Below are 15,502 nucleotides of genomic sequence, written 5' to 3'. Positions count from 1 at the left end.
GCCCGGTTGAAATGTATAATTGGGCTTATAATATGCCCCACAAAAGAGGGACGGATTTCCATTGAAATTTCTATGTTCATTATATGGTTGATTTATAATTTTTTTTGACTTATTTCCTTTAATAAGAGTGTAGTATCAAGATTTGACCTTTAAATAAGATAATAACGTGTTTTAGTATATTTAAATTCACGTTTTCTTAAACTGATAATAATATTAATGTCAACTGAATTAAAACTCGAATTTTATTATTTTGAATAAAAAGTACACCCATCCCATTTCTCTATCCTCAGCATTTAATATCATGGCAGCAACATATACCATGGATTCCAACTAATCATTGCCTACCTAACCCTTTTTATCCCTCGGGTCTTATAACTAAAATCATATTTCATTCCTAATGACTAAAATCCAAGACATTCGGGGGAAAAAGAGGTCCACAATCAATAATTGAGTTTAACTCAATTATTTATCTCAATATTTACAGTCAATAATCTGATTTGTATTGTGAATTTTTTAAAAAAAGTCCCATAAATCTAGGCTGAAAACTTGGTTACCATCGGATGGGTCCTTTACATATGAATCATTAAAATCTTAGATGGCCCCAACATTACATGAACCAATAACTAAACTTAGGTGAGGCACAAAAAAATGGTGTCCACTGTCCCCTATTTAATGCCAATTTCCACCCCCTTATATTCAATATTCATGTATGACCAAACAATGTACCTCGCTCGATCCTCATTCAAGACCTGCCATTAACACATGAAAAACCATTTCCACCCACTTTGTTAGATATTCTCATAACTGAAGCAGAACCAAATCTGTTTCCATCAACCAAATTTATACATAAAAATAAAATTTTTGACCAATGCCCATATTTGCATCTCAAAATTTAGCACCGACATCTCATCGGGGTGATCAATGCATGTGTCTATGATTTAAATGAAAAGCTCCATAACTTTATTAACACCCCATACTTGCCTGTCTAAAGTCTAGCACAGTAGATTTTCTCCCATCGAGTGGTGGGAAATAAATATGAATAAACTAATCACCATAATCCAAGCATAAACCTTTTTAGTTAAACTGCGAATTTTAATATTATCAATAATGCTGTAATCACTAGTGATCAAGGAAGGAAACCAGAGGCGATTCTGTTTTTATATAATCAACAATCCTTTAAAAGAATTATTAAATTAGGGGGGAAAGGAGGTCAATGAATAATTGAACATCTAGTGGCATGGATAGGTAAAGGCTGTAATAATAATGGTATAGCCTGTGTAGGTGGGGTTCATCTTAAGAGTTGATTATCGAAGATTTATTCACGGCAAAGTATATATTCAACAGTGGTTGACAAAAGGCAGCCCCACGGCTCATGTCCTTTTTACACTCTCTCAGAGAGCTCAGTCACTATTATTTTTCTTACAGTCGTATATTTATGGGAAAGGAAAGAAAGGCGTCAGTTATTGCAGCAGGAAACAAAAGATCATAGATAATCATTTATGTGTTTGGATCTATCGACTATATACATATGCTTTTACTGCACCCACAGTAGCTCATTTACTGGCTGATATGGACCTAAAATTAGTACTACTACTACTATCAACCCGGAAGGCATTTCAAGTTTCGTTCGTATACTTTGTCTTTAACGTTAAAATTGGAACGTTAAGCTTCTGAAGCTGGTTTTCAATTCAATCTCCTGTCTTTGCTAAGCAATTGGTGAACAGAACACGGTAGATTCTTAATGAAGTATTTAGTATTTCTCTAACTTTGTCTTTCTTTACAGCTGCAACTCTGTCTTCTATAGTTGTCTTTGACAAACTATAAGAATACAGTTACACCAAAGTCTGGTACTTTACCATTGTGATTGAACTAAAAAGCCTGTGATTTATAAAGCTATGAATCATGATGTAGAATGTCATAATTTTTTTAAAGAAGAGGGTAATGGTCCAAAGCCAAGATGCTAAGATTCACATCTCCGAGTCAGATTTATGAGGTGTTACTTCTTAAGTGTGATTGTATGAATCAATTGGACTAAGTTTGTCTTTTGTAGACTATACATGTTTAGATGCAGCTAAGTGCAGAATAAACCCAAAAGCATTGTGAAAGTTTGTACCTTTTTAAGTTATTTTTTCAGTCCCCAAACATGACTTACCTTTTTAACGAAGTTTCTTGTCTTAGCCAATAATCCATGGTATTGGTAATGGACATGGTTATTATGATGTTGAAGAATTTTGGCCATGTTTAGAGAAAAGGAAAATGAGCTGATAAAGAAATGAAAGAGAAAGGACAAACGACAAGTCTGAAATTTTCATTAGCCTCGTGAAAAATCATAATTTCCCATATAGAATATACAAACCAAACAACAAAACTCAATTTCAAGCACCACAGATGAGACAACAAGAGTGGCTTAAGTCGCCATAGGTAAATAAAGATGACTGGTGTAACTAGTAAACAATAATGAGCTTCCAAGGAATAAAATACATCTGGAGGGTAGAAATTAGAAAATGCAAATAATTTATTTATTATTTCAGCCTAACAATTTAGATTCTTCTTCCTTGTGTTCCCATTTATTTATTAACCCTTCTCCTGATCTTAACTTGAGAATAGATTAGAAGTCAAAAAATATAATATGGCTCTGTAAACAATGTCAATGCAGAAGATAAATTATAGAAATGTTTCCCCTCACAGATGCAAAAATAGCTTGAATTCGACTCTGTAAATCTAGAGATTCCCGATGAAATATGGTCAGAGTTAGAATTTCTTAAAAAAAAAAAAAAGAAATGTTGACAAAGGGGAAGAGATTCCCAGATGGAAATTGCAAAGAATGGTCCTTTGATTTACGTACAGGAGAAAATGACCGACACCTCTCTGCTTAACAGCACAGGTGGTGCGTGTGATGAAAAAAATAAATAAATGGGGAGATTAAAGGCGTAGGGCCAAGGCTTTGGACAAAGCTGTAACTTTGAAGGGGTTGAAAGTGACGACTTGACCTTGATTATAGGGAGGTAGGGACTGAGCTGGCTACACCATTAATCCTACTTGACTAAATCAACCTTTAGATTTTCTTGTTTTTGCATGCCATACCACAGACAACCAAAGATCACTTGGATCATATTTCGTCATTCAGACCATTCATGACTTCATGCTTCTTTCATTATTCGGATCCCCAAAGGTTTGTTTTTATTAAATTTAATGCTAGCAGAGCTCATCACATCAGATCGATCACATTTCCCACACACCATGGATTTGCGAGTTATTTTTTTGAACTCAACCGAAAAGAAAGAAACGGTTTCTACAAAGGTTATGATGGAGTATTGACAACGGCGATATCATACATTGACAAAAGCTACAAAAAAACTAAAATTAAAAGGAAAAAAAAAAAAGGAACAATGGGTGTGTAGAAACAAGACTAAAGCTACAGGTTTCTAATTCTTCACTCTCCATTCACTGCAAATTGCTGAAGGTGGTAGGTAATTCATTTTTTTGGGGTCAAAAGGGTAAGCTCTTTGAAGTCGTGCTTGCTGTGAGTGACTTGAAATGCTCTGATGGAACAAAATCTTGTGGCAAATTGGCCCTATTCACAATTCTCCTCATATTGTTTTGCAAACTCTGTTGGACCAACTGTTTAACAGCTTTCTTCTCCTCGCTCATCATGCCTGCTTCTTCCACCAAGCACTCCTTTCCGTTCAGATTTGTTGAAGACGATGATGAAGAGCCGCAAATTGGAGCCGAGACAGCTGCATTCATGTTCCCACCGAAGTTTTCTGAAACTCGCTTCCCTTTGTCGACTCTCAGGACCTCCAAGATCCTAGAAGCTCTCTTCTGAGCCAATGTACTACCCAAAAGTGTTAGCTCAAGCAATGATGAAACAATGCCAGCTTCGATCATGGCCTGTCTATCTCCATATGCTTTATGTGCCATTACCATAAGAATATACGATGCCTTCTCTTGACACCCTGGCGAATCGGTCCAATTCAACACGTCCACCAAAATCGGGAATGCTTCTGGTGCAATACTAATGCCTTTTCTACCTTCTGGAGTGGATACTACATTGTTCAAAATGGAAAGAATCCTTTCACTGACTTCCATGTCCCCCAAGGCATTCAGCAGAAAAGGTATCAAATCAGCTTCCGAGATGAAGGATATGTTTGATGGGGAGATGGATAGGTTATAAAGAGCTCGAAGAGCATCATGTCTGGCTTGAGACCTGCTGTTTGTGTCCAAAATCTTGAGGGATTTTACCAGGAAAGGGATTGCCCCTGAAGATCCAATGATAGGCTTATTTGAATCCAAGGCGCTCAAGCCAAGGAAATTTGCGACTACCGCATCTGAAACTGCTTGGTTTGGCTCGTTTGGGGATTCCATTAGCTTTAGCATCTTATGCACAGCCCCTGCTTTGACAATGGCTGCTTTGTTCCTGCAAGAGGGTTTTTATAAAAGAATTATATTTTAAGTAACAAAATCAAACAAGCAAAGCTGTACCCAGAAAAAGGAAATTAATCAGATTAAAGACAATTTAAATGCATTATTCTACAAATCAGGATCTGTTTCAAGAAAATAACAGGGCATGAAAGCAAAAACATGGAAAATGACTTGTCCGACCAAATTCCCTTCAATCATTTCAGGCATTTTTATTTTCTCTCTTTATTTAAAAAAAAAAACCCAACACTGGCAAGAAACCCATCAAAACACCAACAAAAATTCTAGATTAAGATTAAAAACATTAGAAAAGGGCTTGTTATTAAACTCAGAAAAGAACTTTTTTTAAAAAGAGAAATGGCAAATTTAGGAAACTTACGCGTCATTTCCGATTCCTAGATTAAGCAAAGCATAGAGAGCAGCGATCTGTGAATCAGAATCTTGAAAATCAAGCATTGCAACCAAAGGCGGAATGCTTCCGAGCATGGGCACAGTCACTCTGGCTTCTGAGTCTTCTTTAGTAAGAGACCTGACTCTACCCGCTGCTTGTACGTTTCTCTCTTTGTCTTCCACTTGCAACTCCTTAACCACGCGCTTCAATTCCTCCAAAGCTTCCACTTTCCTCTTAGTCTCAGCAGCAGTTTCAGTTTCAACCAAGTTCAAGAGATCGGCTAGCTTCTCCGACTTGCCATTGCTGTTGGGTTTCTTTACTACTTTGTCTGCCTTTTTCGGATCATTGAACTCTTTCAACACCGACTTCATTGTGGTGGTGGGTGGCGGAGGTTGAGACTGAGAGCCAGTGTCGTTGAGCATTTCTTGCATGAGCTGGTGGCGATGGCGGGAGCTTGCTCCACAGCTTACTGCGTCGAAGATTTTTCTTCGGAATGCGGCGCCGGTAAAAGCCGTCCATAATCTGAAGTTGTTTCCGGTACTACTGGTGGCGGTGGAAGGGCGATCGAGGGCTATGGATCCGATGTCGTTTCTGTGACACTTGGCCATTTTTCTTTTTCTTTATTGCAAAAGAAAAAACAAGCTTCACATTTGGAAAAGAAAAAGAGAACAGAGCTTTGGCTTTGAGAGAAGTGGAATTCAACAAGAGGAAGAAGAAAGGCTAATTCTTCGTAATCATTCCACTCTGTTTTATTTATTTTAGTTTTTATTAATAATTTATTCACTTTTTTTCAGAGCTCAAAAATAGAGAATTTATATATTTACTTTTTTCGGTTTGTTTATTTATAACTACATCTGCATATGTCAGAAAGAAAATTATTACGGTGAAAATATAATTAAAACACCGTAAAAAAAAACGGGGTGTTTTGGATAGCGTTAACGGCTGTCTGAGTGCCTACTTTTTATGTTAGATCGGTTTTACTTTTTTAAGTACATCTATTCTCTCGCTGCCATGACTTAAAATACTAATAATATTATTAAAATTTGGAATTTTTTCATAACAAAATCATAAATTTAAAATATAAATATCTATAAAAAATTAATTAATAATAACACATTATATAAATAATATTAAAATAAAAAAATCAGATATTATGATGTCATCAATCTTAGTCCATATCGAGATAATTTTTTGTCATCAATTTAATTATTCATGTACACAACTAATAAAGTTAATAAATTTATGTGGATTCAAATTTCATTATGTGTATATTTTTATTGATTTTTTTAAAGTGAAAAAACTAAAATACTCTAAAATAATAAAATTACAAAAAAGATTTCTCGTAACTTCTTAATCGAGTTGGTGACATCAACTCAGTCAATAGTTTAAATAATGATAAGTATAAATATGCAACTAATGGAGGTAATAAAGTGTGTATCATAAAATTGCAATGTATAAAAATATCAAAATAAAGTTTTAGTTTAATGGTAAATTAAATATTTTACTAATGTAATTGGTGTAGATTTAAATCCTATTATATACATATTTTTATTGACTTTTTAAGTGAAAGTAAGAAAATACTCTTAAATAATTTTACTTATTTTAATTACGGAAAAACACTCATTAATTTTTTAACCGAGTTGATGATCTGATTGAGGATGACACTGACTTAATCAAGATTTTCAAATTAATAAAAAATAATAAAAGTAAAAATATCAAATAAGTTAAACTTTATACTCATATAATTTTTTATATGAGTTTGATATTTTAAATAAAAGTGATATCAACTTAATCATGAAAAACACTTAAAAAAATAATAAAAATTAAATAAGTTAAAATGGAAATATTAATTTTATTATATTCAAAATAAAAATAGCATTTAAAAAAAATACTTCCCTTAAAAAGTAATAATTTTTTATAAAAAAACTACGTATATAATTTTTTTTACCTTAAAAAGTAATTAATATCTAAGTATTTTCAAATATATTTTAAAAATTAAATTAAATTATCAAACCTCGTAAAACATCATTTATAAAGTTAAAAAAATCTATTGAAAATAGTAGTATATTACCTACATTTTGTCAATGCATATTAAAAAGGACGTAAAAATCAGGGGATTTTTGAAAAAAATACAGGCGTAAGACTCAATCCACACATTTTAATTTATTTTAACTAAAAAATAAATTAGGAAAACGATAAAAGTAAACTGGGTGTGGAAAGGCTTATAAGGGAAGCCATCGTGCGTTTATATTTAATGTGTTTTTTTGTGTTTTGTTTAGTGAAAAATTGTTACGGATTTATAATAACAAGAGAAATGGGGAAACGTGCAAAAGGGGTATTGATAGTGTGTAAGAGGATGCAATGGGATAGCTGCTGTCATCTCATCTGGTGCCGTTCATTTGATATCATCAAAACAGGCTTACTCTGGGCTCAGTTCTCACTCCACCCCCTGCTTTAAGCGTATACAAATATATATAACAGGGGATTTTTTTGGGTTAAATATACATAACGGGGGATTGGACTTTGGAAAAGTAGCCGCATTTATTCTCTGACATTGGATCGACCCAAAAAAGTCCATGTGGCATCGGCATAGGCAACCCCCAGCCGACCCTGATTCTCTTTTACTACTTTCCAATAATTATAATACGTTATTTTTGAAATAAAAGCCCACTAGTGTGTACGACAGTCCAATTATTTCTTGCCATATTCAAGGCCCAAGGTTTATAAGAAGAAATTCCTTTCTTGGGCATCTGCAATGGAAAATAAAAGGTTGTTCGTCCAGGCCCAAATCGTATCCCTTAAGTTGCTTACTTCTCCTTCCCCAATCATTCAAATCTATAGCTTTGCTGCCGCTTCGTCAACAACCCAACACCATCACATCATGTATCTCACGCATACCTCAAAACACATGGTTTACCTCTACAATACACGAGTTCGATGCCTATCCTCAAGCTCGCCACTCTCTACCATTGCTTCTGGATGGAGCAATATTTCCCTCTCCAATCTTTTGAGACAATCGTCAATATAACTTCAAATTTTCTTTACCACAACGATGACGCCCACCCATATAAGCAAGCAAGCAGCCGTATATGCCAGTCAAAAGGAAACTTACAAATTTATGCTTACAAGGCTAGGTCTGTTAAACCCCGTCCACGTTTTCCTTCACTACCTCTTTTCCCTTAACTCGTTGATCGAAATTTGTCGACTCACCGTGTTCCCAACCTCTAGATATGCTACTTACAAGGCCCGATTTCATAATTTCAAAGTTCTCGTTTCCTTCCTCGCTTTCTTTTTGGGTTCTAGGGTTTGTTACCAACACCCATAGCTGAAAGTTCAAAATCTGATTTTTTTTTCTTTGTTTTCATATCTACTTCCAGCATCTAAACGCGACCGTTTCCTGAAGTCAACTCGGAGCTTCAAATTATAAGGGTTTGGAAATTGGTAAAGATTAAAAGGAAAACGAAAAAGAAATTCAACATATTATAATTTTGTTCTCCATTTATTACTACTATTTTCCCCCCAAAATTGAACTTTTCTTTTCCTGATTCGTTTAATCTTTTAAACCCTAATCTTAAAAGTTAAAACCCCATTTAATTGATTCGGGAAACTGAAGTCGCCAACAGTCAAAATAAAAATGGCTCGCTTCATTCCAACAGCTCAAAGAGCATTTGTCTCTGCTGCTTCGAAAACCCTAACTAATAGCATCCAATCACGAATCGCATCTGCATCTTCACTACTCCAATTTAATCCCTACGCAACCTCCCAAACCCACAAATCGCCTTTCACAGCCAACATCATCAGAATCCTAAGCAATGAGATCGAGTACCAGCACGACTACGCTCCTCCCCATCAGGTAACTATTTATTTCTATCAAAACGATTTGCACCCAAATTTCATTTCAATTATTTTTCTTCACAATTTATGTAGCCTGCTACGAGCTTCAATTCCTTTACGGTCCGAGACCGACCGGGAGAGAAGTGGATGACAATGAGGGGAAAATACGGAGAATATGAAGAAATCAAAATTGAAGTAACCATGTTTGACGGTTGTGTTTTTGTTCCTAAGCCTGGAGAAGATAGCACTGGGGAGAATGTGGTTCTTCACATTAGCTTACTTGTTGATATTTCCAAAGGTCAAGGTTATCCTGATATGGAATTTTTGTGCTCAGCTTGGCCTGATCATTTAGAAATCCAGAAAGTTTACTTGCTAAATCGTGATAAGACTATTATTAACCCTTACATGGGACGTGATTTGAGGAGGTATGTTATGAGGCACAGCTTGCAAGCTTGTATAGTACAGTTTCTACTTCCTAATGTTAATTGGCAAAGTCAACAGTGATATTTTGTTTTGATGTTTTGTTGTTGTTTCAGGAAAAAGAATCGGAAGCTTCAGAGGACACTTGGTGATTACTTGGAAGAAAGGGGAGTAAATAATGAACTCTGTGTTTTCCTGCACGACTATATGATGAATAAGGATAGGATTGAATTGATCCAGTGGTTGGGAAATGTCAAATCCATTGTGGAGAAATGGAATCAGGTTTGCTTATAAAAATCTGATCCGTGCTTTCTAGTATTTTTCTGCACGAGGTTCACAAGATTTCTGTTTAGGTTCCTCTATGATTTGTAGCAGTCTATATGAAACATGAAATACAAATTGACTATATTTCGGCATTGGACTGTTATTCAGAGTTGTAAAGGTAAGTTTATCAGGATTCTATACATCCGCCAACTCTCTCTTTTAGAGCTTGGATATGTTGTTAACTATATTTTAGGGTCTCAGAGTAGTGAACAACCTTTATTTTGGTGTTCTAGCAATCCTTGCCCAGTAATTGTAATTGCCTTGCTTCATTGTGTTCCTCAAGTAATGCATGATATCTGCAAGACTCAATTCTAATTTATGCATATGAAAGGGTTGGTAATTACTGAAAAGACAGTAACTTCAAAATAAAACTAACTGAATTATTGCAAACCTTCACCTTGAAAAGGAAAAAAAAAGAACAAAATGTATCAATTTCTGCTAGCAGGAAGCTACATTATTTCTTGAGCCATTTGATGGATACAAGCATGTGATTGAGTAACCTTGCATTTGTTATCAACCAAATAAGACAGCAATTAAACTTGAGTTAAAATGGCGTCTTTAGTTCCTAAATCTATATATAGAAACATACAAGAGAATTAGTCGAAGTTTCACACGGTTCTGTTTTGTCTGTTACAAAGCAATCTGTCTTACCTTTACAAATAAACTTATGCAATGTATAACTTTTGAAACCGTGTCTGAAATACGGATTATTGGACCCCTTTGTTTTGAACAACAATGCATGCAGTCTTAAGTTCTTGATGAATGTATTTTTTTTAAAATTTAACTCAAATAAATATATTGGATTTGACTCAATTCGAATTTTTTATAAATTGATTAAATTGAGTATAGTTAAAAAAATAGAATTTACCAGCTTGATTAATTCAAAATTTTTTACTCGATTTGACTGAAATATTCACACTAATACCAATTTTTGATTTCTATAGTTTTTTTTTGTCCAACTAATTTACGTATAAATAAGAATTAGAACAGATTTGCTAATTGGCCAGGAAATATAAAAATAGAAATAGAAATGGAATAAATAATTCCATGTATTTTATGGCTTTAATAATGCACATCAATAATACATAACTCCTTTAAACTGTTTAATAGAAAGAGACGCAAGTGAATAGGATGGTCCGAACATGCAATGAATTTCAGCCGAATTGAGGCGGAAATAGAAATGAAAGCAGTATTTGATAAAATAATTGAGCCCCATACACGTCACCTTAATTCCACCATTAACCAATCACCTAAACATCTGGTCCAGTCCACTCAGCTTACTAACAATGGGGGCTCTTGTAAAGGGTTTGACTTGTCAATCTCTAAAACCACACGTTATTCACGATACCAACAACGGTAAATCCTGCACATGTAATATTGATTGGCTTTAAGAATAAAAAAAAAATGCAAACTTATTTGTTTACAAAAATATTCTTTTTAACAGTACTGACAAAGACGAAATGTAAAAAAAAAAGGAATATTTAGGGAGTCAATTCATTATAAAAGAAATCTGTTACAAAATAAAAATGTTTGTTTGGACACTGACGTGGTAGGATATATGCTATGCTATTTTCTAGTACAGTCCTAACTCCAATATATAAATATCACTACAAATACAATGTTCTCTCTCATCATCAATCATGCGGGAATAAAATATTTCCTATTTTAGCAGGTTTTTTAAGACTGGAAAAGCCAACCTCAGAACGACGTCGTATTAATGAGTTTCAAGTTACAACGTCGTCGTTTTTGACCTTGTTCATCCCTTTCCCTTTGTACATCTCTGTCCTTCCTTCCTTGCCTTTAAGATGACACCCAAGTCGTAAAAGGGCTCTAAGCCTCGTCCGCGTTTTCCTCATTTCCCTTTACTCGTTGACCGAAATTTCTCGACTCACCGTGTTCACAACCTCTAGATCTGTTACTTCCAAGGCCCGATTTCATAATTTCAAGGTTAGATCTCATTTCCTTCCTCGCTTTCTTTTTGGGTTCTAGGGTTTGTTACCGACACCCATGGGTTAAAGTTCAAAATCTGTTTCTTTTTTCCTTGTTTTCAGATCTGCTTCCAGCATCTAAACGCGACCGTTTCCGGAACTCAACTCGGAGATTCAATTTTTAAGGGTTTCGAATTTGGATGTGCTTGTCTTTTATTTGGTCTACTGGAAATGTCGATTTTGCCCAAAGGTGATTCAGTTCATATTCGAGAAGTTTGGAACGATAATCTAGAAGAAGAGTTTGCTTTGATCCGTGAAATTGTTGATACCTATAATTACGTAGCTATGGATACTGAGTTCCCGGGTGTAGTTCTACGTCCTGTTGGTTCTTTCAAGAATATCAGTGATTATAACTACCAAACTTTGAAAGATAACGTGGATATGTTGAAGTTGATCCAATTAGGGCTCACTTTCTCGGATGAGAATGGCAACCTTCCCTCTTGTGGAACTGACAGCTCTTGCATTTGGCAATTCAATTTCTGCGAGTTCAACATAAGCGAAGATATCTTTGCTAGTGATTCCATTGAGTTGTTGCGCCAGTGCGGGATTGATTTTAAGAAGAACAATGAGAAGGGTATTGACGTGAAGCGGTTCGGCGAGCTTCTGATGTCTTCCGGGATTGTGCTGAATGATGGTGTGCATTGGGTAACTTTTCATAGTGGATATGACTTTGGGTATTTGCTAAAGCTATTGACTTGCAGGAGTTTGCCCGATAATCAAGCGCGATTCTTTGATTTGATCAATATGTATTTTCCCATGTTGTACGATATCAAGCATATGATGAAGTTTTGCAATAGCCTGCATGGTGGTTTGAACAAGCTTGCTGAGTTGTTGGAAGTGGAAAGAGTTGGTGTGTGTCATCAAGCTGGCTCGGATAGTTTGCTCACATCGTGCACGTTTAGGAAGTTGAGAGATAACTTTTTCAATGGCTCCACTGAGAAATATGCAGGTGTACTGTATGGCCTGGGGGTCGAAAGTGGACAGACTACTAATTAGAAAGAAAAAATAATAATTGGGAAAAGGTTGATGAATGTAGACTACTTGAGTGTGAGACTTTTTAATTTTCATTGTATACATTGGCAAAAATTATTGTTAATTTAGTTGTGAGCTTATCTCCTTTGCTTGCATTGTAACTGAAACCTTAACTGGTTTTCTATTCTAGTTCTAGTTGAAAGTCATGTATAAATTATGCAGTTAGTGTTTCAATAATAATTTGAACCATTGGCATCTCACTTCAGATATCCTCTTCATCTATTTCCTCGTTTGTGTTAATTTGTGCTTAGTCTTTGGAAAAGAGAAATTCTGTTTTGGGGATCCTTTCGAAAAACTATATTATCTGTTTTAGTGTGGGCATAACAAACCTGTTTGTCATCTCTCTATAGCTATGAGTGACGGGGTTCTTTGAGCAATCTTGAAAAGGATTTCACCTCTTGATTTTTAAGAACTAGAATACGTAAAAGTTGCATACTCCTATGCTATCGTATTGTTGTGGCATTAACTCCCTGTTTCTATGTTAAATCTATGAAAAACAAGCATATTGTCCAATGCTATGTCTGGTTGTTAGCTGTTGTATGAACATTCAAATTAGATGCTGCTTGCAAATGGTTCCCTACTTAACTATTTGCTCTCATCCTTGATTTTGGTCTTAGGATGAGAACAAGAGAAGGGAGACAAGGTTGCAGATATGTCAAATGAAATGTCTATAGGGATCCCTTCTACTAGATATAATCGGTAAGCTGCAGTTCCTTCCAGCATAAACTTTTAGGGTGATTATTTCTTGTTCATTATTTATCACACGTCATTCTCATATACAAGACGAATTAAATCCATCACAGGGAGAAAGCAAATTTTCCTCCTTTTAACCATAGGTTGTTTCCTTGAAAAGACAACTGGATAATGATCTATAGACTGGATATAGTTCATAATCGAATTTACGTGCTTTATTTGTGTTGGTTAAAGAGTAGTGGTGAATGGTTGTGTGGTCACTTCTCTTTCCCTATTTTGCTTTTGCTGATGAGGGATGACTAAAATTATCATTATGCAGCATCAGAAGAAAATTTTGCAGCGATGATGCAGATCGATTATAATTGTCTCAGCATACAATAAGGTAACATCATTCTCTTTGAAGGGTCTTGGACATATAAGATCAAGTGGAAATGGAGAATTATAGCAAGAGAGATCAGGAGTCGGGTATTTAATTAACAGATTTCTTGGTTTTCCCAAGTACTTACGGAAGTAAGTTTGTGGGGACACATCTTGGATTCATCCACCCGCAGAGCCCTGTCCTCGTATTTCAGAGCAGCCTCTACTCTCCACAGACGGAATCACAGACGAAATTAAGATGGAGGACTCACCAATGGAATCTGAGCCGCAAAAAGCTGCTACTGTATAAGAAATTGACATGGATTTAACAGGGTCGGATCCTCTTTTAAGATGGCATCTAAATCGTGGATTAAGATTCGGGCCTGGATACAAAAAGAACAGAGAAGTAAATCGCCATGTAATCCACAGATTGCGGCAAAGCACAGTGAAATCGGAAGTAACTTTTGATGGCGTAATATTCAAAGGATTTTTTTGCAGGCATTAATCAGTTCTAAATCAAATCTAAATGTTCATTTTTTTGGGGGGGGGGATAAAAATAAAAATTTAAAACGAATCAGACAATTGAAATACGAACAACACACAACTGAAGCATCCTCGTTTGGTCATCTGTCACTTAATCTGTTAGGATTATAATACAAGATTCATATAATAAAACACAATCAAACACAATCCCAGGTTTTCTGGTATGTACTTTTTTAATTTTTGCCTCTAAAGATTGAAAAATCAATCAATCTAAATCCTATAATTGAGAAGATCGCATATTGGCCACTTCTGCATATCTTCGAAGAAGAAAGCAAATTAACTTTACTAAAAAGGGTAAACTACATACTTGATCATTCAACTTTGATAAGTTTTCATTTTCAGTACGAACATAAAAATTTTGTAAATTGGGTATTACAGTTAACAGCTGTTTTCATTTTAGCTACTTAACTTTATTAAGTTTTCATTTTGGTCACCCTGTTAGTTCAATGTTATTGTACTTTCATTTTAGTCGCCCAAATTTAATAAATTTTTTATTTTGGTCATCATTTATTTTTTAAAGATTATATATTGCAAAGAAATCCGAAGGGTAATGCGGAATTTCTAAAATCCTAAAAATGAAATTTAGTGACAAGTTTAACCTAATAAAAATTAGGTGCAAAGGAAACAAAAGTGAGGTTTCTGTTGCTTAAAGATGTGCTAATAAGTTAATACTATTTGCCCTTTTAAATGTTTGAACTTTCAACAAATCTTTAGTTCATCAATTAAACTTTGAAGCAAACCAATGAACATAAAATATATAGTATGCGGCCTAAAGTTTAGTACAAATGATACATTAATTAATATATATAAGAGTAGAAGAGTGTACATGTATCTGTTTTAGTTCAAAGAAGTCTTAATTATTAACTTAAATTGAAAGTCCATCATAACCAATACAGTAGAAAGCACGATGTTTCACTCGTATTCTAGTTTCAGTAAAGCACTGGTCATTTGTAGACAACATATCTATTTAAGCTGGAAGCAAGAAATATTTAATTCCATTTTAAGACTGAATCCACAGTGACAGAGATTATAGCGGAAAGAAATCATGAAAAGGGTGGATGGGGGGAGAAAATAAAGAAAGCTGGAAATGAGGCAAAGTGCTGGGAAAGTGGAGACAAACAGACACAAGTCAGGGGTTCATATATACGCATGCTTAATTTGATATATATTTGCTATTCTTATTTCTTACAACAGCAACACCCCCGCACCTCTCATGACATGCCAACCTGTTTTTCCATCTACTACCTTTCTTTCTCTCCAATCAACTGCTCTACTTTTCTTTTTAACTTTGATTTTACTGGTATATATATTATTGTCCAAGTGTGTATAGAATCTCGTTATTATTTAACTATGCCACCGAACAAAAGCTCATTGAAATGTAGGGATTTCGTGCTGCCTTTTGCTTTCCACGCTCTTCTTCATGCGTAAAATGGTTAATCGGTTATTTGATCTCAATCATTCACTTATGATTACACATTAATGGTGATAACAGTTAACAATT

The 15,502-nt window shown here is 34.9% G+C and overlaps 3 protein-coding genes across 3 annotated transcripts; 2 read left to right on the top strand and 1 right to left on the bottom strand.

The window, feature by feature from the left end:
* Positions 1 to 3,163: 3,163 nt before the first annotated feature.
* On the bottom strand, positions 3,164 to 5,796 carry LOC107958999 (U-box domain-containing protein 45). Its single transcript, XM_016894944.2, has 2 exons — positions 4,799 to 5,796; positions 3,164 to 4,417 (listed from the first exon to the last, which is right to left on the bottom strand). Exons 1-2 carry the CDS (start codon positions 5,416 to 5,418, stop codon positions 3,490 to 3,492), a joined length of 1,548 nt encoding a protein of 515 aa, XP_016750433.2. The 5' UTR covers positions 5,419 to 5,796; the 3' UTR covers positions 3,164 to 3,489.
* Positions 5,797 to 7,642: 1,846 nt separating this feature from the next.
* LOC107959000 (uncharacterized protein At2g39795, mitochondrial) lies at positions 7,643 to 9,657 on the top strand. Its single transcript, XM_016894945.2, has 3 exons — positions 7,643 to 8,663; positions 8,738 to 9,069; positions 9,181 to 9,657. The coding sequence occupies exons 1-3, from the start codon at positions 8,445 to 8,447 to the stop codon at positions 9,356 to 9,358; spliced, it is 729 nt and encodes a 242-aa protein (XP_016750434.2). The 5' UTR covers positions 7,643 to 8,444; the 3' UTR covers positions 9,359 to 9,657.
* Positions 9,658 to 9,732: 75 nt separating this feature from the next.
* On the top strand, positions 9,733 to 12,608 carry LOC107959001 (probable CCR4-associated factor 1 homolog 7). Its single transcript, XM_016894946.2, has 2 exons — positions 9,733 to 11,335; positions 11,440 to 12,608. The coding sequence occupies exon 2, from the start codon at positions 11,548 to 11,550 to the stop codon at positions 12,370 to 12,372; it is 825 nt and encodes a 274-aa protein (XP_016750435.1). The 5' UTR covers positions 9,733 to 11,335; positions 11,440 to 11,547; the 3' UTR covers positions 12,373 to 12,608.
* The last annotated feature ends 2,894 nt before the right edge of the window (positions 12,609 to 15,502 follow it).

This window comes from Gossypium hirsutum, chromosome A05 (assembly GCF_007990345.1).
Source record: "Gossypium hirsutum isolate 1008001.06 chromosome A05, Gossypium_hirsutum_v2.1, whole genome shotgun sequence".
NCBI lineage: Eukaryota > Viridiplantae > Streptophyta > Magnoliopsida > Malvales > Malvaceae > Gossypium > Gossypium hirsutum.
Note: the sequence above shows the minus strand (reverse complement) of the source record. Positions and strands in the feature narration are given on the sequence as shown.

Coding starts and splice junctions, on each gene's coding strand:
- LOC107958999 (XM_016894944.2), bottom strand. CDS start 5,418: ATGGCCAAGTGTCACAGAAACGACATCGGATCCATAGCCCTCGATCGC. Junction 4,418..4,798: donor CTAGGAATCGGAAATGACGC/GTAAGTTTCCTA, acceptor ACCCTCTTGCAG/GAACAAAGCAGCCATTGTCA.
- LOC107959000 (XM_016894945.2), top strand. CDS start 8,445: ATGGCTCGCTTCATTCCAACAGCTCAAAGAGCATTTGTCTCTGCTGCT. Junction 8,664..8,737: donor ACTACGCTCCTCCCCATCAG/GTAACTATTTAT, acceptor CAATTTATGTAG/CCTGCTACGAGCTTCAATTC. Junction 9,070..9,180: donor ATGGGACGTGATTTGAGGAG/GTATGTTATGAG, acceptor TTGTTGTTTCAG/GAAAAAGAATCGGAAGCTTC.
- LOC107959001 (XM_016894946.2), top strand. CDS start 11,548: ATGTCGATTTTGCCCAAAGGTGATTCAGTTCATATTCGAGAAGTTTGG.